The sequence below is a fragment of the Dryobates pubescens genome, chromosome 10 (genome assembly GCF_014839835.1).
Source record: "Dryobates pubescens isolate bDryPub1 chromosome 10, bDryPub1.pri, whole genome shotgun sequence".
Taxonomy (NCBI): Eukaryota; Metazoa; Chordata; class Aves; order Piciformes; family Picidae; genus Dryobates; species Dryobates pubescens.
The window spans coordinates 14,952,755-14,977,637 of NC_071621.1; the positions used below are offsets into that span (position 1 = coordinate 14,952,755).

At 48.2% G+C, this 24,883-nt stretch overlaps 1 protein-coding gene across 1 annotated transcript in view; it reads right to left on the reverse strand.

Moving 5' to 3' along the window:
• Positions 1-24,883, reverse strand: part of UVRAG (UV radiation resistance associated) — a 176,622-nt gene that overhangs the window by 81,586 nt on the left and 70,153 nt on the right. The window contains exons 7-12 of the mRNA XM_009902903.2: positions 16,425-16,530; positions 11,860-11,986; positions 9,707-9,791; positions 8,914-9,001; positions 7,215-7,275; positions 2,003-2,168 (exon numbers count right to left, since the gene is read on the reverse strand). Of these exons, the coding sequence (XP_009901205.2) occupies positions 2,003-2,168; positions 7,215-7,275; positions 8,914-9,001; positions 9,707-9,791; positions 11,860-11,986; positions 16,425-16,530 (633 nt within the window). The remainder of the gene's footprint in view (positions 1-2,002; positions 2,169-7,214; positions 7,276-8,913; positions 9,002-9,706; positions 9,792-11,859; positions 11,987-16,424; positions 16,531-24,883) is intronic.

Sequence of the window (24,883 nt, forward strand, 5' to 3'; positions counted from 1 at the left end):
GGATACACTTTAATGGCCATTGTGGTGGTTTTAGGCTATGCCATTAAAATTTTTCAGAGATCTTGAACAGAAAGCAGTAAAATGTAAAGAAATCACTATTGGGTGTCAAAAACAAACTAAAGATAATTCTGAACAACCCCACTGGAAGACATCAGGGACTAAAACTAGTTGTACCAAAACAACCTCTCTTCTCTTCTCACTTCTTGGCTCTGGGAGAGATACTAACTTGCTTCTGCTTGACCTTGGCTGCATTGGTTTGGTACTAACTTCTCTGCTCCTTTCTCTTGCCCTTTCTATTTTTTTGTACAGGGGGGTAAGGGGGAGGCAGAGAGGGAGAAGCTAGTAGCTTCTCTTGGTCTTTGACCAGGGGGGTTTCTTGTGCTGTTTATTAACTGTAAATACCTATAAATATTGTAAATACTGTAGATTTTGTACAGAATCATAGAATCACAGAATCAACCAGGTTGGAAAAGACCTCAGAGATTACCTAACACCTCCTGACAACTAAGCCATGGCTCCAAGAGTCCAGAGAAGAGTAACAAAGTTGGTGAGGGGTTTGGAACACAAGCCCTATGAGGAGAGACTGAGGGAGCTGGGGTTGCTTAGCCTGGAGAAGAGGAGACTCCAGAGGGACCTTATTACTCTCTACAACTACCTGAAGGGAGGTTGTAGACAGGCAGAGGTTGGTCTCTTCTCCCAGTCAGCCAGCACCAGAAAAAGAGGACACAGTCTCAGGCTGCGCCAGGGAAGGTTTAGGTTTGATGTTAGGAAACAGTTCTACACAGAGAGAGTGATTGCCCATTGGAATGGGCTGCCTGGGGAGGTGGTGGAGTCGCCATCATTGGAGGTGTTCAGGAGAAGACTTGATGGGGTGCTTGGTGCCGTGGGTTAGTTGATTAGGTGGTGTTGGATTGGTTGATGGGTTGGACACGATGATCTTGAAGGTCTCTTCCAACCTGGTTTATTCTATGTATTCTATTCTATGTATCCAATGCTTTTTTGAACACCTCCAGTGATGGTGACTCCACCACCTCCCCGGGCAGCCCATTCCAATGGGCAATCACTCTCTCTGTGTAGAACTTCCCCCTAACCTCCAGCCTAAACCTCCCCTGGCACAGCCTGAGACTGTGTCCTCTTGTTCTGGTGCTGCTTGCCTGGGAGAAGAGACCAAACTCTGCCTGTCTACAGCCTCCCTGCAGGTAGTTGTAGAGTCTCCTCCTCTCCAGGCTAAGCAACCCCATCTCCCTCAGCCCCTCCTCCTAGGGCTTGTGTTCCAAGACCCTCACCAACTTTGTTGCCCTTCTCTGGACACCTTCCAGCAAGTAAACATCCTTCCTAAACTGAGGGGCCCAGAACTGGACACAGGACTCGAGGTGCAGCCTAACCAGTGCAGTGTACAGGGGCAGAATGACCTCCCTGCTCCTGCTGGCCACACTTCCTGATGCAGGCCAGGATGCCATTGGCCCTCCTGGCTGCCTGGGCACATTGCAGGCTCATGTTCAGCCTACCATCTACCAGCACCCCCAGGTCCCTCTCTGCCTGGCTGCTCTCCAGCCACTCTGACCCCAGCCTGTAGCACTGCATGGGGTTGCTGTGGCCAATGTGCAGAACCTGGCACTTGGATGTGTTCAGTCTCCTGCCCTTGGACTCTGCCCATCTGTCCAGCCTGTCGAGGTCCCTCTGCAGAGCCTCACAGCAATAAGGTCTCCCCTGAACCTCCCTCCTGTTCATTGCATTCCATTGTAGACTGTAGTTTTGCTTGTAAATACAGCTTTCATTTCCTTCCAACTGAGCTGGTCTGGCAAATTTAATGTTGGAGGGAGAAGTTTCAACCCACCACAGAGAGGTGCTGGGTAGAAGGTTGGACTTGTTGATCTTTGAGATGTCTTCCAACCTGACTGATTCATGATTCTCAGCCTATCCAAAGCTGTTGAGGGTGGGTTTTTTTGGTTGTTTGATTGGTGTTCCAAGAGGGTGCAGACGCTGCTCAGGCCATACTTACTCTCGCTCCTTCTCAGTCAGCTTGTCGTTGATGTTATCCTTGATGGTGGAGCGGGAGCCCTTGTGGATGATGGGATACCTGAGTGGCACTTGCAGGAAGAAGGAGATCATTGAAACCAGGTGAGCAGTGTAGCCCAGGGCAACAGCAATGCTTCCATCATCTTTTGCTGTCAACGACAAGGAAAAGATTGCACTATTTTAGCAGCTGGATTTCACTGTGGGCCCAGCACAACTTCATCCTTACAGCTTTGACAATCACAGAACTTTAGGGGCTGGATGGGACCTTGAAGGATCATCCAGTCCACCCCCACTGCCAGAGCAGGATCACCTAGAGCAGATCGAACAGGAACACACCCAGGTGGGTTTTGAGTATCTTCAGAGAAGGAGGCTCCACAGCTCCTCTGGGCAGCCTGTTCCAGTCTTCTGTCACCCTCACAGGGAAACAAATTTTCCTCCTGTTTCCATGGAACTTCCTATGCCTCAACTTCCATCCATTGCCCCTTGTGCTGTCCTTGGGCATCACCAAGCAGAGCCTGGCTCCATCCTGTTGGCACTCACCCTGCACATCTTTATCAACATGAAAAAGGTCATCCCTCAGGTTCCTCTTCTCCAAGCTAAAGAGCCCTCAGCTCAGAATCATAGAATGGTCTGGGTTGGAAGGGACCTCCAAAGGTCATCCAGTCCAACCCCCTCTGCACTCAGCAGGGACATCCTCAACTAGATCAGGTTGCCCAGAGCCCTGTCCAGCCTCACCTTGAATATCTCCAGGGATGAGGCCCTCAAACACATCCCTGGGCAACCTGTGCCAGTGTTCCACTACCATCATAGTAAATAACTTGTTCCTAACATCCAACCTAAATCTGCTCTTTTCTACTTTGAGGACATTGCCTCTCATCCTGTCCCTGGAGGCCTCTGCAAACAGTCTCTCTCCAGCCTTCTTGTAGCCCCCTTCAGGTACTGGCAGGCTGCTATTAGGACTCCCTGGAGCCTTCTCTTCTGCAGGCTGGACACCCCCAGCTCCCACAGCTCATAGCAGAGCTGCTCCAACCCCCTGATCACTCTCAAGGCCCTCCTCTGGACCTGCTTCATTAGGTCCATGTCCTTCCCATATTGAAGGCTCCAGATGTGGACACAGTACTCCAGGTGAGGTCTCATCATAAACAGAAAAAAGACCTCCTCAGGTCCAGAGCTGGTCCACAAAGCTCATCAAAGCACTACAGCACCACCCCTGTGAGGACAGGCTGAGGGCTGGGGGTGTTCAGCCTGGAGAAGAACTTTGAAATCGACAAGTTACTCTTCTCAACACTTGGATTGGTGGGGGAAGGTGCAAAAAAAAGGGGGAAAAGTGAAAGAAATTCCCCAAGAGAACATTGAAGTCTTAAATGTTCTGCATTTCTCTAGATGGAGCTGAGATGTGTGAGCAGAGCCAGGGAAAAGCTGTGTTCCTCCACAATTTAATTTCTTAGTGAGATCAGCTGGAGAGACACTGACCCCAGGCTATGAACTCTGTTCTCTGCCAGGAACTGGAAGCACTGAGGTTAACTCATTGTTTTGACAGATCCTTTTTTGACATTTCAAGTTTCAACCTTGCAGCTTAAACTGCTGGGAATGTCCACAGGACTTGTGATTCAAATGGCATCTAGGGGCTTTTCCTTGATGTTGTCTCTAATTTCTTCTTTCCAAGTGAAGATACCCACACAAACAACATGCCTGAGGCACAAAGGAGTCTCCCCTACTCCACCCTAGTGAGACCCCACCTGAAGCAGTGTCCAGTTCTGGAGCCCCTATTACAAGAAGGATCTGGAGGTGCTGGAAGGTGTCCAGAGAAGGGCCACAAGGATGAGCAGAGGGCTGGAGCTCCTCTCTTAAGAGGACAGACTGAGGGGATTGGGGCTGTTCAGTCTGGAGAAGAGAAGGCTCCATGGAGACCTTCTTGTGGGCTTCCAGTTATCTGAAGGGGGCTACAAGAAAGCTGGAGAGGGACTTTTTAGGGTGCCAGGGAGTGATAGGACTGGGGGGAATGGAGAAGAATTAGAAATAGGTAGGTTCACATTGGATGTTAGGAAGAAGTTCTTCCTCATGAGGGTGGTGAGACACTGGAAGATGTTGCCCAGGGAGGTGGTGGAAGCCTCATCCCTGGAGGTTTTTAAGGCCAGGCTGGATGTGGCTCTGAGCAACCTGAGCTAGTGTGAGATGTCCTTGCCCATGGCAGGGAGGTTGGAACTGGATGATCCTTGAGGTCCCTTCCAACCCTAACAATTCTATGAAATCTGCTAAACAGAAGACCTTCTAACAAAGCTTCTAATGATAGAATCATAGACTGGTTTTGGTTGGAAGAGACCTTTTGGATCAACCACAACTATGAAATCATACTGAGCTCTATCAGAGCACACAATATACTGTTGGAGTGAGTTCAGGGGAGGGCCACAAGGATAATCCAAGGGCTGGAGCACCTCCGCTATGAGGATAGGCTGAAGGAGCTGGGGTTGTTCAGCCTAGAGAAGACTCCAGGGAGACCTTAGAGCTGCCTTCCAGTTCCTGAAGGAAGCCTATAGGAAAGCTGCAGAGGGACTTTTCATAATGGTGTCTAGAGACAGGCCAAGGGGGAGTGGTTTGGCACTGAGGGAGACCAGGGTTAGACTGGAGCTGAGGAAGAAGTTCTTCAGTACTAGGGTGGTGAGACTTCAGAACAGGTTGCCCAGGGAGGCTGTGGATGCTTCCTCCCCAAGGATGTTCAAGGCCAGACTAGATTAGGCCTTGAGCAACTAAGTCTAACTAACCCACGGAAGGGTGGTTGGAGTGGATGATCTCTGAGGTCCCTTCCAACCTAAACCACTGTGTGAAGATTCTATGGTGAGGATTGAGAAGCTAATACCTCTTTGGAATAGGACTTTTTACAAAGTGATTAACATTTGTAACAAAATTGGCTTTTTTAGGATAAAAAAGAAATTATATGTCAGATGCTTGACTTCTAAAAGTTATTAACACATTTCTACTATTATAGAATCACAGAATCATAGCATTGGTAGGGTTGGAAGGGACCTCCAGAATCATTCAGTTCAAACCCTCGCTACCACTGGCAGGGACACCTCACACTAGAGCAGGTTGCTTGGAGCCACATCCAGCCTGGCCTTAAAAACCTCCAGGGATGAGGCTTCCACCACCTCCCTGGGCAATCTCTTCCAGTGTCTCACCACCCTCATGGAGAAGAACTTCTTCCTAACAGCCAATCTGAATCTACCCACTTCTAGTTTTGCTCCATTCCCCCCAGTCCGATCACTCCCTGATACCCTAAAAAGTCCCTCCCCAGCTTTTCTGTAGCCCCCTTCAGATACTGGAAGGCCACAAGAAGGTCTCCATGGAGCCTTCTCTTCTCCAGACTGAACAGCCTTAACTCCCTCAGTCTGTCCTCACAGGAGAGGAGCTCCAGCCCTCTGCTCATCCTTGTGGCCCTTCCCTGGATATCTTCCAGCACCTCCAGAACCCTCCTGGAACAGAGGCTCCAGAACTGGACAGAGTGTTCCAGGTGGGGTCTCACCACAGTGGAGTAGAGGGGGAGCATCACCTCCCTCAACCTGCTGGCTGTTCTTCTCTTGATGCAGCCGAGGCTGTGGTCGGCTTTCTGGGCTGCAAGTGCTCACTGCTGGCTCACACTGAGCTTCTCATCCACCAGCACCCCCAAGACCTTTTCTTCAGGGCTATTATCTACTAAAAGGCTGAAGTAAGGTAAATGTCAGAAAGCTGGTGCTCAAATTTAATGGCCTATTTGACCAAGATGAATATTTAACAACTCTCTCTCTCATATTACAATATTTCTAGAGACTGTGATAAAGAATGAATCATTGTTTTGCGAGGATTTTCCACCAACAAACTGAAAAAGGGCTGCTTGATTCCCCAGAATTACCAAACTGGGTTCTACCACCACATTTACTGCAACCAGGGAGACAAAGCAATAGCCTTGATTTTTGTCACATTGACAGATTCTTTTGCTGTAAAGATCACCCCTCTGTTATTCTAGCATCCAATACTCATGTTATTAACAGAACTTAGTTCCCTTGGGATGGCTTTTAAGAGGCAGACAGTTAGTTGTGCTTTCTGCCCAAGAAGGCACATGCCCTGCTGAGTGAGCAAGTACTGGGAACAAGGACTTCTCAAAGGGTTTTTAACGAAGTTCCAATGCACAGCAAACATCTGTAGATGAACATGAGCAGTTGCCTCCACAAGTGTTATACAGACAGTTGCTTCTGCACCAGGATGGTAGAATCACAGAGTGCTTTAGGTTGGAAGGGACCTTTACAGTCACCCAGTCCAAATTCCCCTTGGAGTGAGCAGGGACACCTTCAACTCGAGCAGGTTGCTCATAGTCCTACCCAACCTCACCTGGACTATTTCCAGGGTTGAGGCATCTCTCTGGGTAACCTGGGCCAGTGTTTCATCACCCTCAGTGAAGGAAAAAATTCTTCCTTATATCTTTAAGATTAGATTAGATAATCTAAATCTCCCTCTTTTAGTTTAAACCCAGCAGCCCTTGTCTTGTCATGACAGGCCCTGATAAATAGATTGTCCTCATCTTTCTTCTAGGTCCCATTTTCAGTACTCAAAGGCCACAAGAAGGTCCCTCCACAGCCACTGCAGACTGTTGAAGCAGAAGCTGACTTATAAAACACTCCACATTGTCAGGCAGCTTTAAAGCTTTACATTTGGAAGACAGTCAACTGGTGAAGTCCACCAGCTGCAGCCAACTGAACAGGGTTTGGTGCACATGGCCCCTGCAAGATTTATGGGCTGAAAGTAGCCACAATGGAATTTTAGCTCAGACACAAATATTCTCCAGAATCACTGCGTTTGGAAGGCACCTCTGGAAACTGTGTAGAGGCCTGGGCTCACTGTTGACAGCAGGGACAGCTACAGCAGGTTGCTCAGGACTGTGTCCAGTGGGGTTTTAAGCATGGCCAAGCATGAAGAGTCCAAAGCCTCCCTGGGTAACCTATTTCAATATCAAGTCACAGAAGCGAATTTTTTTCCTCTGAGTCAGCAGTAAGTTCTTTTGTACCAGCTAGGAAGTAGGAATATAGAATGCATAAATCTTCTTCTAATCCAGAGCTTTCCAGGCAGAAATTTGGATCCTGAGCCACTGCTATTGGTTTACATAACACTGTGAAGTTCAGAAGCTGTGTTAGTTGTAAAAACTACAATTAAGAATATCCAGCTACCTTGAAAGTCTTCAGAATTAGGAAGCTTGACTCCACAAACAAAGTAATCCTTTTGTTCATTCTGTAAGTTGGGGGGAAAAACAAAAAATCAACAATATAAAGTGAGAATGGAACAATAACAACCAACAAACAGAAACTTGCACAATATCTGATGACAACAATAGAATAGAATAAACCAGGTTGGAAGAGACCTTCAAGATCATCGTGTCCAACCTATCATCCAACACCACCTAATCAACTGAACCATGCAACCAAGCACCCCATCAAGTCTCCTCCTGAACACCTCCAGTGATGGTGACTCCACCACCTCCCTGGGCAGCCCATTCCAATGGGCAATCACTCTCTCTGTGTAGAACTTCCCCCTAACCTCCAGCCTAAACCTCCCCTGGCACAGCTTGAGACTGTGTCCTCTTGTTCTGGTGCTGGTTGCCTGGGAGAAGAGACCAACTTCCGCCTGTTCACAACCTCCCTTCAGGTAGCTGTAGAGAGCAGTAAGGTCACCCCTGAGTCTCCTCTTCTCCAGGATAAGCAACCCCAGCTCCCTCAGCCTCTCCTCATACGGCTTGTGTTCCAAGCCCTTCACCAACCTTGTTGCCCTTCTCTGGACACCTTCCAGCAAGTCAACCTCCTTCCTGAACTGAGAGGCCCAGAACTGGACACAGGACTCAAGGTGCGGCCTAACCAGTGTGGTGTACAGGGGCACAATGACCTCCCTGCTCCTGCTGGCCACACTCTTCCTGATGCAGGCCAGGATGCCATTGGCCCTCCTGGCTGCCTGGCCACACTGCAGGCTCATGTTCAGCCTACCATCCACCACTACACCCCCAGGTCCCTCTCTGCCTGGCTGCCCTCCAGCCACTCTGACCCCAGCCTGTAGCTCTGCATGGGGTTGTTGTGGCCAATGTGCAGAACCTGGCACTTGGATGTGTTCAATCTCATGCCCTTGGACTCTGCCCATCTGCCCAGCCTGTCAAGGTCCCTCTGCAGAGCCTCTCTACCCTCCAGCAGATCAATTTCTGCCCCCAGCTTGGTGTCATCCACAAATTGACTGATGATGGACTCAATGCCCTCATCCAGATCATCAATAACGATGTTAAAGAGCATGGGGCCCAGCACTGATCCCTGGGGGACACCACTAGTGACTGCTGCCACCTGGATGTGGCACCATTCACCACCACTCTCTGGGCTCGGCCCTCCAGCCAAGGGGCCTAACCCAATGCAGTGTGCACCTTTGTAATGAAAAACCTCTTCACCGAGCCCCAGAGTGACCTTGACAAAGTGTTCTAGTTCTCTTTTCATCTAACTCAGAACCCCAAATGTAAGTCATTTAATCAATTAATTATATAAAAGGTTTGGGAGCTCAATATTTTGACATCTGTTTATGTGCACTCTGTTAAAGTTCAGCCTAGCCTACTGTCAGGGTTACTATCCATTATTGTGACCAAAAATGGAAAGTATTCATTAAATTACAGCTACAAACACTTTACTTTTATAGTGGAGACTAGTGGAGAGATGCTGGCATAAATCCTCTCCCCTTGAGGCTTTTAACCTAAGGGCCGAATCCAAGAAAAAGCTGGAATAAAACAGCGTGAGTAAAGAGCTGCTTTCATCCCAAATAAAACATGAGATTTGCTTCACAGTGTAACAAACAGGACCACCATTTCACATCAAGCAGGTTTAGAAGTGGATAAAAACATACCAGGTCAATAGGGTAGATGTAGGATAGCTCTGACAGCAGCTGCTTGCAGCGAATAGTCTGCTGGGCATTCGTCTTCAAAAACAGTTCTCTTTGGGGAAAAAAAGATCCCAAAACCATTAGTGTCTTCAAAAGCTTTGAAGTAAAGTTGTCAACCCCTTGTATCTCTTCTGCATCTTCCCAAGTAGTAAGTCCCCTCCCTTAAAAAACTAAGTAATTCCACTCAAACAAATGCAGCAGCCAAAGGCACCTTCTCAACTTGAACTGTACCTCACGTTGCAGGAGTATCTTAATGGAATCACAAAGTGCCCTGGGTTGGAAGGGACCTCTAGAGGTCATCTAGTCCAACACCCCTGCAGTCAGCATAGACATCCCCAGCTACAGCAGGTTGCTCAGAGCCTCATCAAGCTTGACCTTGAATGTCTCCAGGGATGAGGCTTCTACAATCTCACTGGGCAATCCGTGCCAGTGTTCCGCCACCCTCAAAGTAAAGAGCTTCTTCCTCATGTCTAATCTACCTCTACCCTTCTCTAGTTCCCCCTATGACAACTGAGCCTTACAAAACTAACCCTAAAACAGACCTGAAAGTCCTACCACTGTCCTCAGATGGAACCAAGCATCTGTTTTCTTCTCTTCTAGACTTGCCAATGTTAATTATCACTTTAGAGCTCTGCAAACCATAGCATAGGACTTAAAGACAAGTTGTGGGGTGACATTAGGAAGAATCTGGCACCAGGAATCCCACTCTGAAGTCTGTATTTTCTTTCCAGCTGCAGAAAAAGCAGAGTTCATTTACCTCTTAGCAGTGCATTCCTTTCTCAGCTCATGAAGGGATTCATTATGCTCTTCAAGTTTCTGGTGTTCAGTCCCAAATGCATTTTCTAAACAACAAGAGGAATTGGGGGGGGGGGGGGGGGGGGAAGGAAAAAAAAAAATTAGTAGGAAAGATTTTCTCAGCTGAAGTTTGAAAAGTAGACACTGCCACAAACATTGGCAATAATGCTTCAGTTATTCTGAGGTGCCCATTTTTCATGTTCTGGTGTCAAACTGAGGAAGGAGAGAGCAGGAGGAACGTAAGACTTCAAGCACTATCCACCACCCACCAACTAAATACGAACATGGAAACCTCATTCTCCTTCAATATGTTTCCCTGTGGACTATTTGAGTCAAAGCATCTCAGCCCAGGCTGGCTCTCCTCCCACTCTGCTCTGCCCTGCTGAGACCACAACTGAAATACTGTGTCCAGTTTTGGGCTCCCCAGGTCAAGAGGACAGGGATCTGCTGGAGAGTCCAGCAGAGGCTATGAGGATGATTGGGGCACTTGAGCATCTGCCTTGTGAAGAGACACTGAGAGCCCTGGGGCTGTTTAGTCTGGGGAAGAGAAGGCTGAGAAGGGATCTGATCAATGTGTATCAATATCTGAGGGGTGGGTGTCAAGACAAAGGTGCCAGGCTCTTTTCAGTGGTGCCCAGTGATAAGACAAGGGGCAACGGGCACAAACTGGAACCCAGGAGGTTCCACCCCAACATGAGGAGAAACATGTTTGGTGTGAGGGTGCTGGAACCCTGGAACAGGCTGTCCAGAGAGGTTGTGGAGTCTTCTACTCTGGAGACCTTGAAGACCCATCTGGATGCATTTCTGTGTGTCCTGCCCTAAGTGATCCTGATTTGGCAGGGCAGTTGGACTCAATGTCTAGAGGTCCCTTCCAACCCCTAACATTCTGTGATTCAACACCTGTGTGTCCAAAAATAAGTAAAGAGCAAAAATTTGTTTTTAGTAGCAGCAAATGATTTTAGACTCAATAAAGTATTAAAAGAAGTTCTCTCACAACATCCCTGAAGCTTGGTCTTTGGGAACTCCAAAGAAACAGTGATAGAGCATTTTATTGTAGGACACTTTGCCAGCAAAAGAAAACACCAAGAGAAGCCCTGCGTTGTAGGGGTTGGAAGGGAACTCTGAATATCATGTAGTCCAACCCCTTGCCTAAAGCAAGGTCACCCAGGAACACATCCAGACAGGTCTTAGAATAGAATAGAATAAACCAGGTTGGAAGAGACCTTTGAGATTATTGTGTCCAACCCATCATCCAACACCACCTAATCAACTAACCCATGGCACCAAGCACCCTATCAAGTCTCCTCCTGAACACCTCCAGTGATGGTGACTCCACCACCTCCCCAAGCAGCCCATTCCAATGGGCAATCACTCTCTCTGTGTAGAACTTCTTCCTAACCTCCAGCCTAAACCTCCCCTGGCACAGCCTGGGACTGTGTCCTCTTGTTCTGGTGCTGGTTGCCTGGGAAAAGACACCAACATCCGCCTGTTCACAACCTCCCTTCAGGTAGTTGTAGAGAGCAATAAGGTCTCCCCTGAGTCTCCTCTTCTCCAGGCTAAGCAACCCCAGCTCTCTCAGTCTCTCCTCATAGGGCTTGTGTTCCAAACCCCTCATCAACTGGACACAGTACTAGAGATGGCCTGGATCAGGACTAGTGTGGCCAACAGGACCAGGGGACCCTGCACTTGGCACTGGTGAGGCTGCACCTCAAATTCTGAGTCTCAACAGAGTAGAGACAGAATCCTCTCTCTTAGCCTACTGGCCACACTCCTCATGAAGCAGCCTAGGACAGTCACCTTTTCCTGTATTATAGTGCACCTCTCCTGATTTTCTTATAAAATTCTAATTAAGCAGAGATCTAAGAGGAGATCTTTAGAGGGCTGGCACAGTAAGAAGTTATTTAGAGATAGAATCCCAAAGTTTGCTGTTCAGACTTCACTAGAAGACACAGGGTGAAGAGATTCTATCTGGCTGCAAACTTCAGGAACGGAAAAACACAAGGACAATGGGAAAAAAAAACCCCAGCACCTTCACTTTGGCCACCATAATCACAAACTACTCTTCCAATCATCAGCTGATGAGTAGCAGAGAAGCAATAATGTTTCCACACGCACCTCTCTCCTGCAAAGTAATTTTTTCCTTGTGCAACAAGGCCACCTCTTGACCAAGGGCTTTCTTCTGCCTCTCCAGTTCGTTACGTAGCACCAGGATCTTCAGCTGTAAACATTCACTCTCCTTCTTCTGTGGGAAGAAGAACAGGTTTTGAAATAATGAAAGCTTTTCTCCACCTGAGCAGTTCCACCCCAAGATGGGGGACAGAAAATAAACCAAACAGGGTAAGAGTCATGTCTGCCAGACTAAATACCAAGTTCACAGCAATAGCTTACCAAAGACTCTAATCATTTTGCTTCTTTGGAGGGAGAGAATCATAGAATTGTTAAGGCTGGATGGGACCTCAAGGATCAGCCAGTTCCAAGCCCCCTGCCATGGCCAGGGACACCTCACACCAGATCAGGTTGCTCAGAGCCACATCCAGCCAGGCCTTCAACACCTCCAGGCATGAGGCTTCCACCACCTCCCTGGGCAACCTCTTCCAGTGTCTCACCACCCTCATGGGGAAGAACTTCTTCCTAACATCCAATCTCAATCTACCCACTTCTATTTTTTTTCCATTCCCCCTAGTCCTATCACTATCTGACAGCCTAAAAAGTCTCTCCCCTGCTTTCCTGTAGCCCCCTTCAGATACTGGAAGGCCACAATTAGGTCTCCTTGGAGCCTTCTCTTCTCCAGACTGAACAGCCCCAACTCCCTCAGTCTGTCCTCATAGGAGAGGAGCTCCAGCCCTCTGTTCATCCTCATGGCCCTTCTCTGGACATGCTCCAGCACATGAGAAACTCGTCTCTGTTCCATAAAGCTTGTTTTTCTTAGGGGATGTCACATGCTCAGTAATGCAGCAGGACACAGAGCAGAAACTGAGAAAGGAAAGAGTGATGGGAAGAAGCTTCTGAAGGACAAGTGTGTAGGAAGTGATAGTAGAGGACTAGCATCATGATGAGCATTCACTCCCCGGCAAAGGGCTCAGAGACAAGGAAAAAGATGACCAATGAGTGATGGACTGAATTTAGGGAGTAGAACCTCAAGCAATGCTCAGCTGATAGAAGGAATTGTTTTAGCTCTTGTGGGCCACAAACCCTGGGAACAAACTGCAGCTGTGTAGAGAGAATAAAGCATTTAGTTGATTACCAACAGCCATTGTTACTCAGGGAAGCCACACAACAACGGCATCCTGGCCTGCATTAGGAATAGTGTGGCCAGCAGGAGCAGGGAAGTCATTGTGCCCCTGTACTCTGCACTGGTTATGCCACACCTTGAGTCCTGTATCCAGTTCTGGGCCCCTCAGTTCAGGAATGATGTTGACTTGCTGGAACGAGTCCAGAGAAGGGCAACAAGGCTGGGGAGAGGCCTTGAGTACAAGCCCTATGAGGAGAGGCTGAGGGAGCTGGGATTATTTAGCCTGGAGAAGAGGAGGCTCAGCAGGAGCAGGGAGGTCATTCTGCCCCTGTATGCTGCACTGGCTAGGCCACACCTCGAGTACTGTGTCCAGTTCTGGGCCCCTCAGTTTAGGAAGGATGTTGACTTGCTGGAACGAGTCCAGAGAAGGGCAACAAAGCTGGTGAGGGGTTTGGAACACAGCCCTGTGAGGAGAGGCTGAGGGAGCTGGGGTTGCTTAGCCTGGAGAGAAGGAGACTCAGAGGTGACCTTATTGCTCTCTACAACTACCTGAAGGGAGGTTGTAGCCAGGCGGATGTTGGTCTCTTCTCCCAGGCAGCCAGTACCAGAACAAGAGGACACAGTCTCAAGCTGTGCCAGGGGAGGTTTAGGTTGGATGTTAGGAAGAAGTTCTATACAGAGAGAGTGATTGCCCATTGGAATGGGCTGCCTGGGGAGGTGGTGGAGTCCCCATCATTGGAGGTGTTCAGGAGGAGACTTGATAGGGTGCTTGGTGCCATTGGTTAGCTGATTAGGTGGTGTTCGATTGGTTGATGGGTTGGACACGATAATCTTGAAGGTCTCTTCCAACCTGGTTTATTCTATTCTATTCTATTCTATCCCATTGCTCTCTACAACTACCTGAAAGGTGGTTGTAGCCAGTAAGGGGTTGGTCGCTTCTCTCTAGCAACCAGCACCAGAACAAGAGGACACAGTCTCAAGCTGCGCCAGGGGAAGTTTAGGCTCGAGGTGAGGAGAAAGTTCTTCACCAAGAGAGTCATTTGACATTGGAATGTGCTGCCCAGGGAGGTGGTGGAGTCACCATCCCTGGAGGTGTTCAAGAGGGGATTGGACATGGCACTTGGTGTCATGGTCTAGTCATGAGGTCTGTGGTGACAGTATGGACTCGATGATCTTTGAGGTCTCTTCCAACCTTGGTGATACTGTGATACTGTGAAGGAGTAAAGAAGTTAGGCTTAGCCAAAGCCAGCTGACAAGCAGTTTGTCTCTCCTGAGCGAAGCAAAACCAGCCAGAGATCAGAAGAGAACAAAAAAAGGGAAGAATTGTTATGGTTCAGCTCATCTTAGTCCAGATACTTACCCAATGAATTTGTGTAGAATAGTCTTTTGTTTTTCCTTTTTACACCCCATAGTGATTTATTTATATTTTTCTACTTTTCTGCTTAAAATCTGTAACTAAGTTTTAAAGGCACAGCCTAAAACCACCACCAGTGTCTAATGGGCAGGGGTCAAGAGAATAGGGCCTGACTCTTTTCAGTGCTCCCCAGCAACAGGACAAAGGGCAGCAAGCACACTCTGGAACCCAGGAAGTTCCATCTAAACATGAAGAAAACTCTTTTCTTCAGGGTGATGGAGCACTGGAACAGGCTGCTCAGAGAGTCTCCTCTACAGAGATTATAAATCTACACAGATGCAGTCCTGAGCAGCCTGCTATGGATGACCCTGCTTCAGCAAGGGAGTTGTACTAAGTGATGTGCAGATGTCTCTTCCAACCCTCACCCTCCTTGTGACTCAAGAAATAAATCTACAGTTCACTCATAAATGGGAAGGGAATCCCAACAGGAGCTTCCATACTGAACAAAGGAAAAGAAACACAGGAAATCATCTCTACCACCTCCCTGGGCAGCCTGCTCCAATGCCTGGTAACTCTTCTTGTGAAGAAATTCTTCCTGATATCCAGTCTGAGGGTAATAACAGCCTCCAGCCAGCAGAGTTAACATCTTTCATCTTTAATTGGACTGGGTAAACACCCATTTTCCCCTTTTGCCAAATCATTAAACCAGTTTGACACTTAGCTGAGTTACTTTCAACCCAGAATCTACCTTGGAGCAGTAAACTAACTTCACATCTCACAATCACAGAATTATTGAGGCTGGAATAGACCTCTGGGATTATCAAGTCCATCCAGCCTATGATCCAACACCACCACAAGGACTAGACCGTGTCACCAAGTGCCACATCCAATCTTTCCTTAAACACCTCCAGGGATAGTGACTCCACCATCTCCCTGGGAAATCCATCTCAGTGTCTAATTCCCCTTTCCATGAGGAAGTGCTTCCTAACAGCAAATCTAACCCTCCCCTGGCCCAGCTTTAGGCCATGCCCTCTCCTCTTGTCACAAGTTGTCTGGGAGAAGAGCCTGACCCCCACCTGACTAAAAGTTCCCTTCAGGTAGTTGTAGAGTGTGATAAGGTTCCCCCTCAGTCTCCTATTCTGCAGGCTCAACACCCCCAGCTCCCTCAGCCTCTCCTCATCAGACTTCCCCTCCAGTCCCTTCCCCAGTCTCATAGCTCTCCCCTGGACCTGCCCCAGCACCTCAAGATCTGTCTTGCAGTGAGGAACCCAGAGCTGCACACAGTGCTCAAGGTGAGGCCTCACCAGTGCCAAGTACAGGACAGAATTCCATCCCTAGTGCTGCTGGCCACACCATTCCTGATACAAGCCAAGATGCCACTGGCCTTCCATGCCACCTGGGCACACTGCTGGCTCATGTTCAGCTGGTTGTCAAGTTTGCCCTTTCCTCCAGGAGGCTTGGGAGGTGTGCCAGTGAGTACCAACAGAGTGAAATCCCAGCTCTTGTTCTGTCAACTCCCTGCTTTGAGCTGAGCTCAGCCCTTCTGGGCAGAAAATAGAAACCAGTGCCAGTACACTTTTGTTTTTTATGGAAAGGGGAATAGGACAAGCAAAACAAACTGTCAAAAGCTATTGCAAAACCTAAAATAATTCCTGCTTAAAATGATTGTTTCACTTCAGTGACAGCTTGTGCATGCATTCCAGTCACCCAAAGGCAGCTGGGGTGCAAGGAGATACAGGCAGTAGACTCACCTCACTCTAAATCCATCACAGGCTCCTGTCAAGATTTATCTAAATCATTAAAGGTTTGTTTTCACCTGAGAAACCTCTTTCAAGCACTATGCAAGGTTGATGCTTTTATAACATAACAACAATTGTACAAAAGAAAGGTAAAAATAGGGTAGGCAATCTCTCAATCCCTCTGAGTAACACAGACAAGGGGAAACCCAATCACATTACACTCCTCAGGTGAGTTCCCAGTTGAAAGGAGAGGTTTAAATAAAGATTTCAAGATCAAGGGTTAATGAAACAGCCCATACATCAGCCAGATGCTTCAGCAAGCCTGAAAACCATGGTTTCAAATAACCAAACTTACCAGCTCGTTGCTCGTAGATGTACACCTCAGCTTTTCTTCAATCTCCCTTCCTATTTTCTGAACAGTTACCTGAGTCTGTTTAATTGCACACTGGGCTCTGTGAAGCCTGTAAAGAGAAGAAAATTTAAGGGCTCAGCTAAAGGTTCCCTCAAGATGAGTGCATCAGTTGCTTCCAAGCCAGAAGCAGTGAAATGGACCCAGATAGTCAGCTTCTGTTTTGACAGGAAACGTTCAAAGATAAATCATAACTTGCAGAGCTTAAAAATCACAGTCACAGAATGGTAGGGGGTGAGGTAAATTACATACATACATAAACCAGGTTGTAAGACACCTTCGAGATCATCACATCCAACCTATCATCCAACACCACCTAATCAATTAAACCATGCAACCAAGCACCCTATCAAGTCTCCTCCTGAACACCTCCAGGGATGGTGACTCCACCCCCTCCCTGGGCAGCCCATTCCAATGGGCAATCACTCTCTCTGTGTAAAACTTCCTCCTAACCTCTAGCCTAAACCTCCTCTGGCACAGCCTGAGACTGTGTCCTCTTGTTCTGGTGCTGGTTGCCTGGGAAAAGAGACTAACTACCTCCCTTAAGGTAGTTGTAGAGAGCAATAAGGTCACCCCTGAGTCTCCTCCCCTCCAGGCTAAGCAACCCCAGCTCCCTCAGTCCCTCCTTACAGGGCTGTGTTCCAAGCCCCTCACCAACTTTGTTGCCCTTCTCTGGACTCGTTCCAGCAAGTCAACCTCCTTCCTAAGCTGAGGGGCCCAGAACTGGACACAGGACTCGAGGTGTGGCCTAACCAGTGCAGTGTACAGGGGCAGAATGACCTCCCTGCTCCTGCTGGCCACACTGTTCCTGATGCAGGCCAGGATGCCATTGGCCCTCTTAGCTGCCTGGGCACACTGCAGGCTCATGTTCAGTCTACCATCAACCAGCACCCCCAGGTCCCTCTCTGCCTGGCTGCTCTCCAGCCACTCTGACCCCAGCCTGTAGCACTGCCTGGGGTTGTTGTGGCCAATGTGCAGAACCCAGCACTTGGCTGTGTTCAATCTCATGCCCTTGGACTCTGCCCATCTGTCCAGCCTGTCGAGGTCCTTCTGCAGAGCCTCTCTACCCTCCAGCAGATCAACTCCTGCCCCCAGCTTGGTGTTGTCTGCAAATTGACTGATGATGGACTCAATGCCCTCATCCAGATCAGCAATAAAGATGTTAAAGAGGTGGAAGGGGCCTGTGGAGATCACTGAGTCCAACCCTGCCTGCCAAGGCAGGTTCACCTAGAGGTCACACAGGAACATGTCCAGGATTTTTAATTTCTCCAAGGATGGAGACTCTACCACCTCTCTGGGCAGTCCGTTCCAGTGTTCTGGCACCCTCAAAGAAGTTTCTCCTAATGTTTAGATGGAGCTTCCTATGCTCCAGTTCATGCCTGTTAGTCCTTGTCCTGTCACTGGGTGCCACTGAAAAAAGACTGGTCACACCAGGGAAGTATTTAGCAATATTGATGAGAATCTCCCCCTGCAGCCTTCTCCAGATTAGAAAGGCCCAATTCCCTCAGTGTTCCCTCATCAGAGATGTTCCAGTCCTCTCAGCATCTTTGTAGTCCTTTTTGGTACCCTCTCCATTAAGTCCCTGTCCTTCTTGAACCAGGAAACACAGAACTGGATCCATTATTCCACATGCAGCCTCACCAGGGAAAAGCTAGACAGGAAAGAAAACCTCCTTTGACCTCTTTGCCACCTTACCCAAAGCAAACCAGCAAGTCTCTAAAGCCAGTCAAGTACCAAATCTCCTTTTCATTTGTGAAATTCATAGAAAGGTTTGGGTTGGAAGGGACCTCAAAGATCACCTAGATCCATTAAGCCTCTCTTCATAAATGAGGAATGAGTCTTCAGTTTCCAACTACCAAGACCTTCCCTTCACTCAATTAAGAATATTTCCTAACCCTGTCCAAAATCATAGAATGGTTTGGGTTGGAAGGGACCTCAAAGATTATGTTGTTCCAACTCCCCTGTCATGGGCAGGGACACTTTCCACCAGCCCAGGTTGCTCAAGGCTCTGTCCAGTCTGGCCTTGAACATGTCCAGGGAGGGGGCATCCACAACCTCCCTGGGCAACCTATTCCAGTGTCTCACCACCCTCACTCTAAAGAATTTCTTTCTAATCTCCAGTCTAAATCTCCCCTCTTCCAGTTTCAATTCATTCCCTCTTGTCCTGTCACTACAAGCCCTTGTAAAAAGTCCCTCCCCATCTTTCTTGTAGGCCCCCTTCAGGTACCAGAAGACCACTCTAATGTCTCTTCAGACCCTTCTCTTCTCCAGATAACACAAAGCTACCCAGGCCAAGAGCATGAAACACCCTTCAGTACCCACAAAGAGCAAACCTCTGTAACAAAACCATGGAGAGTTTAACTGAGTAAAGTTTGAAGTGTGAAAAGATGATGACAAAGTGCTTCTGATCATTAGCCTTGGCTTCTGAGTGAAGAGGCAAAACTGATTATTTCCTCCACAGTGAAGAAAACAAAAATCAGGCAAAGGAAAGCAATGGCCTAAGCTAATGTCTTTGGTAGGAAAGTAGAGTTGGTCTGCCGACATAAGATGATGGGTTTTTTTAAGGCATGCAAAGCCAGGCTTACTTTTCCCATCCAAAGTTTCACAATTAATGGTTTTCCTTTTGTAAGGATATTTTTCAGGCAGCCTTAGAGCTGGGGAACTCAGCTAAGGTCTGGTCACAAGAGCAAAAACCTGGTCAGACAACCTTGTGTATGACATTGGTGCTTTGCCAGGCAAAGAGAACAGAAGGATTCAGCCTGCTCCAATGATCCTCTCAGCTTTGCCAAATTCAAACATCTCTGCCTCTTCACAGGAATGCTTCACTTTACTGAAGCTGGAGTTGGGTCACAGGATCACAGGATGTCAGGAGATCGAGTTCAACCCCACTCCGAGAGCAGGACCATAGAATCTAGCTCAGGTCACAGAGGAACGCATCCAGATGGGCCTTGAAAGTCTCCAGAGAAGGAGATTCCACAACCTCTCTGGGCAGCCTGTTCCAGGGCTCTGTGACCCTCCCAGTGAAGAAGTTCCCCCTTGTGTTGAGGTGGAACCTCCTGTGCTGCAGCTTACATCCGTTACTCCTTGTCCTATCACAGGGAGCAAGTGAGCAGAGCCTGTCTCCTCCCTCCTGACTCCCAGCCCTCAGATATTGACAAACATTCATTAAATCCCCTCTCCGTCTTCTCTTTTCCAGACTAAAAAGCTGAAGGGCTCTCAGCCTCTCCTCACAAGGCAGTGCCCCAGTCCCCTAATCATCCTCACAGCCCTCTGCTGGACCCTCTCCAGCGGATCCCTGTCTCTCTTGAACCGGGGAGCCCACAGCTGAACACAGTACTCAAGATGAGGTCTCGCCAGGGCACAGCAGAGGGGAAGGAAAACCTCCCTCCATCTGCTGGACACACTCTTCCAGAGTGTGGCCAGAGTAGGCCACAAAAATGGTCTGAGGGATGGTGCACCTCTGCTGTGAGATCAGGCTGAGAGAGTTGGGGTTGTTCAGCCTGGAGAAGAGAGAGCTCCAGGGAGACCTTAGAGCAGCCTTTCAATACTTACAAGAAAAGGGGGACAATCTTTTTAGCAGGACCTAGAAGAAAGATGGGCTTTTACCAGACCCTGTTGTGACAGGACAAGGGGTGATGGTTTGAAACTAAAAGAGGAGAGATTCAGACTAGAGAGATGGAAGAACTGGTTCACACTGAGGATGGTGAGACACTGGCCCAGGTTACTGAGAGAGGCGGCAGATGTTCCAACCCTGGAAACATTCAGGTCACGTTGGATGGGGCTCTAAGCAATATGATCTCGTTACAGATGTCCTTGCTCACTGCAGGAGGTTGGACTAGATGAGCTTTAAGTCTTTTCAAATCTCAACCATTCTGTGATTCTCCAGATCTTCTGTGTGCCAAGGACCAAAGCACATAGAAGAGACCACTCATCTCTTCCTTTTACGTCCTCTAATCTCTTCCAGATTTATAAGCAACTGAGGCCTTGCTATTTACAGGTTTTGGCTAATGGATTTTAACTGTCTGCATGCAGCTAGACCAAGATAACCAGCTTATATGCTTGAAGTATGAGTAACCACAAAGCATTACTCCTCCTCGCAGCATCTCCTCTCAGTAATCCCATCTCAGCTTGGCCTCACACCTTCCATATTCATGAATCCTAGAATGGTTTGAGTTGGAAGGGACCTTAAAGATGATCTAGTTCAAACCCATCTGCCATGGGCTGCTCAAAGACTCATGCAGCCTGGACCTGAGGGTACTGGTTGACAGTGGGCTGAACCTGAGCCAGCAGTGTGCCCAGGTGGCCAAGGCAACCAATGGCATCCTGGCCTGCATCAGAAATAGTGTGGCCAGCAGGAGCAGGGAATTCATTCTGCCCTGTGCTCAGCACTGGTTAGGCCACACCTTGAGTCCTGTGTCCAGTTCTGGGCTCCTCAGTTTAGGAAAGATGTTGAGTTGCAGGAATGTGTCCAGAGAAGGGCAACAAGGCTGGGGAGGGGTTTGGAGCACAGCCCTGTGAGGAGAGACTGAGGGAGCTGGGGTTGCTTAGCCTGGAGAAGAGGAGGCTGAGGGGAGACCTTATTGTGCTCTACAACTACCTGAAGGTGGGGGTTGGTCACTTCTCCCAGGCAACCAGCGACACAACAAGAGGGAAAAGTCTCAAGCTGCACCAGGGGAAGTTTAGGCTGGATGTTAGGAAGAAATTCTTCAGGTAATGATCTACAAATCTGGTCATAGCTTCAAGTCCTTCTACCCATGCCCAAACCTCCTCATGCTGACTCCTCAGAACCTTAGAATGCTACTTCCATCTGGAGAATCTCTATCTGTCTTCCTAACCTAGAATGGCTGCTACACATTCAGGTTGGAAAAAACCCTTGAGGTCATCAGGTCCAACCATTAACCCTACTCTGTGTTGTGGTATTGGCCATTGGAATGTGCTGCCCAGGGAGGTGGTGGAGTCACCATCACTGGAGATGTTTAAAAAGAGACTGGATGAGGTACTTAGTGCCATGGTTTAGCTCACTAGATGGTGTTGGGTGTTAGGTTGGACTTGATGATCTCAAAGGTCTTTTCCAACCTGGTTAATTCTGTATTCTGAACACTTCCAGGGATGAGTTTTTAGTTTCAGTGTGAAAGTAATGCCCAAAACCCACAAACACAGAGAGATTACAGATGGACAACGGGAACAAGCACTGCCAGTAATATTAAACAACAGTAATTAAACATTAAATCATTACAATTTAGGGCTTTCAGACTCTTTAAGTGAAGGCATTTCAGTGAAGCACCTCTAGATGCTTCATGCTACTGCTTCTTTTAAATGACACTCTCTGCAGTAAATTTTTGTTTGAAATTATACTGAGTGATTCCTTTGTTTTCTTCAGAGCTCCTCAGAGTTCTCATAGCATGACAGCCTGGGAGTTTTATGGAAGCAGCTGTACCCTGTCTCAATTATTCATAAACTCATTTTGGTAGGGAAAAGAATTTTCAGATCATCAAGCCCAACCATTAACCCAGGGCTGCCAAGTCCACCACTACATCATGTCCCTCAGCACAACATCTACACAGCTTTTAAATCTCTCCAGTGATGAGAACTCCACCACTGCCCTGAGCAGCCTGGTCCAGAGCTTCACAACCTTTTCAGGGAAGAAATTCCTCCTAATGTCCAGCCTGAACCTCCCTTGGGTGCATTTTGAGGACATTTCCCTTCTCCTCTTGCTTGCTATGTGGGAGAAGAGACCAGACCCTACCTGGCTACAACTTCCTTTCAGGGAGTTGTAGAGACCCAGATGGTCTCCCTTCAGCCTCCTTTTCTCCAGGCCAAACAACCCCAGTTCTCTCAGCCACTTGAGGCTTATGCTTTAGATCCTTCACCAGCTTCATGGCCCTTCTTTAGAACATGCTCCAACACCTCAATGTCCTTCTTGTAGCGAAGGGCCTGAAACTGGACAGGACAGGTGTAGCCTCACCAGCACGGAGTACAGGTAGACAACACCTGCCCTACTCCTGCTGATGTACCAAGCAACATGGCTCTGCTGGCTACTAAAGGCTGTTAGGGGCAACAGCACTGGGTGCTGGGTCACAGAATTGTCAGGGAAGGGACCTCAAAGATCATCCAGTTCCAAACCCCCTGCCATGGGCAGAGACACTTTCCACTAGATCAGGTTGCTCACAGCCACATTCAGCCTGGCCAGAAAAACCTCCAGGGATGAGGCTTCCACCACCTCCCTGGGCAATCTGTTCCAGTCTCTCACCAGCCTCATGGGGAAGAACTTCTTCCTAACATCCAATCTGAATCTCCCTTCCTCTAGCTTGCATCCATTCTGCTTAGTACCTAACACCCTAAAAGGTCCTTCACCAGCTTTCTTGTAGGCCCCCTTCAGATATTGGAAGAGGTCACCCAAGTGCTTGGTCTCACATCCCTAATGGAGAACTAAGACCTCCTGGAAAGAGTTATTTCCTACTGGGAAATATTCATTTTACTTCCCACCTTCCCAAATGCATCCTGATGCTGTTGGCTCTGGTTGTGCAGGCCAGAGCCAAGGTTTGCTGACCATCCTGAACATCATTCAGAGCTCTGCTTTCACATCATACAGCAGGATCTAAATTTTCCTACTTCAACAGTTTCCAGCCTGCTTCTTTCCAAAAGTCTGGAATACTTTCTTTCCAGACATAAAAAAGCCTTACCCAAAAGCTGAAACTTAGAGGCAAAGAGTAATAATTGAGTGACATTTCCCTTTCCTCCTCTTCTAATTTTATACCAGGAGAACATTCTTGATTTAGTCTGCTGGGTGATGAAGAAAAAAAGTTTTACAAGTCTTCACTTCACCTTTTTTAGGCAGCAAAACCTGGCTGCTGCAAAGTGGCTTACTCCTTGAAAGAGTATTTATGTAACTGAGAAATTGTTAGAAAGCTCAGCTGCCATCTGAGTTCCTCACAGCGATTTGATCAACACTCAGGTAATGATCTACAAATCTGGTCATAGCTTCAAGTCCTTCTACCCATGCCCAAACCTCCTCATGCTGACTCCTCAGAACCTTAGAATGCTACTTCCATCAGGAGAATCTCTATCAGAAGGTATCTTCCTAACCTAGAATGGCTGCTACACTACATTCAGGTTGGAAAAAACCCTTGAGGTCATCAGGTCCAACCATTAACCCTACTCTGTGTTGTGGTATTGGCCATTGGAATGGGCTGCCCAGGGAGGTGGTGGAGTCACCATCACTGGAATTGTTTCAAAAGAGACTGGATGAGGCACTTAGTACCATGGTTTAGCTCATTAGATGGTGTTGGGTGATAGGTTGGACTTGATGATCTCAAAGGTCTTTTCCAACCTGCTCAATTCTGTATTCTACCAAGGTCACCACTAAACCAGAATCACCAAGGTTGGAAGAGACCTCAAAGATCATCAAGTCCAACCTGTCACCACAGACCTCATGACTAGACCATGGCACCAAGTGCCACATCCAATCCCCTCTTGAACATCTCCAGGGACGGTGACTCCACCACCTCCCTGGGCAGCACATTCCAATGGTGAACAACTCTCTCTGTGAAGAACTTTCTCCTCACTTTGAGCCTGAACTTCCCCTGGCACAGCTTAAGACTGTGTCCATATCACTAAGTGTCACATCTAAAGAACCTTTAAACACATCCAAATACGGTGACTTCATCATCTCCCTAGGCAGCCTGTTCCAATGCTTGACCACTTTTCCAGTGGAAAAAAAACAATGCCCAATGTCCGGGTGCAGCTTGAAACCATTCCCTCTTTTTCTATCACTAATTACCTGTGAGAAGAGACCAGCACCTGTCCTTTCAGGTAGTTGTAGAGGGTAATAGAGGTCTCCCCTCATCCTCCTCTTCCTCAAACTAAACAATCCCAGTCATAGTATCACAGTATCAGTCAGGGTTGGAAGGGACCACAAGGATCATCTAGTTCCAACCACCCTGCCACGGGCAGGGACACCCCACACTAGATCAGGCTGGCCAGAGCCTCATCCAGCCTGGGCTTAAACACCTCCAGGGACAGCGCCCCAACCACCTCCCTGGACAACCCATTCCAGGCCTTCACCACTCTCATGGTGAAGAACTTCCTCCTCACATCCAGCCTGAATCTCCCCACCTCCAGCTTCATTCCATTCCCCCTAGTCCTATCACTACCTGACATCCTGAGTCCCTCCCCAGCCTTCTTGTAGCCCCCTTCAGACACTGGAAGGCCACAATTAGGTCACCTCAGAGCCTTCTCTTCTCCAGCCTGAACAGCCCCAACTCCTTCAGTCTGTCCTCATAGCAGAGGTGCTCCAGGCCTCTGATCCTCCTCGTGGCCCTTCTCTGGACACTTTCCAGCACCTCCAGATCCCTCTTGTAACAGGGGCTGCAGAACTGGGGGCAGTACTGCAGGTGGGGTCTCCC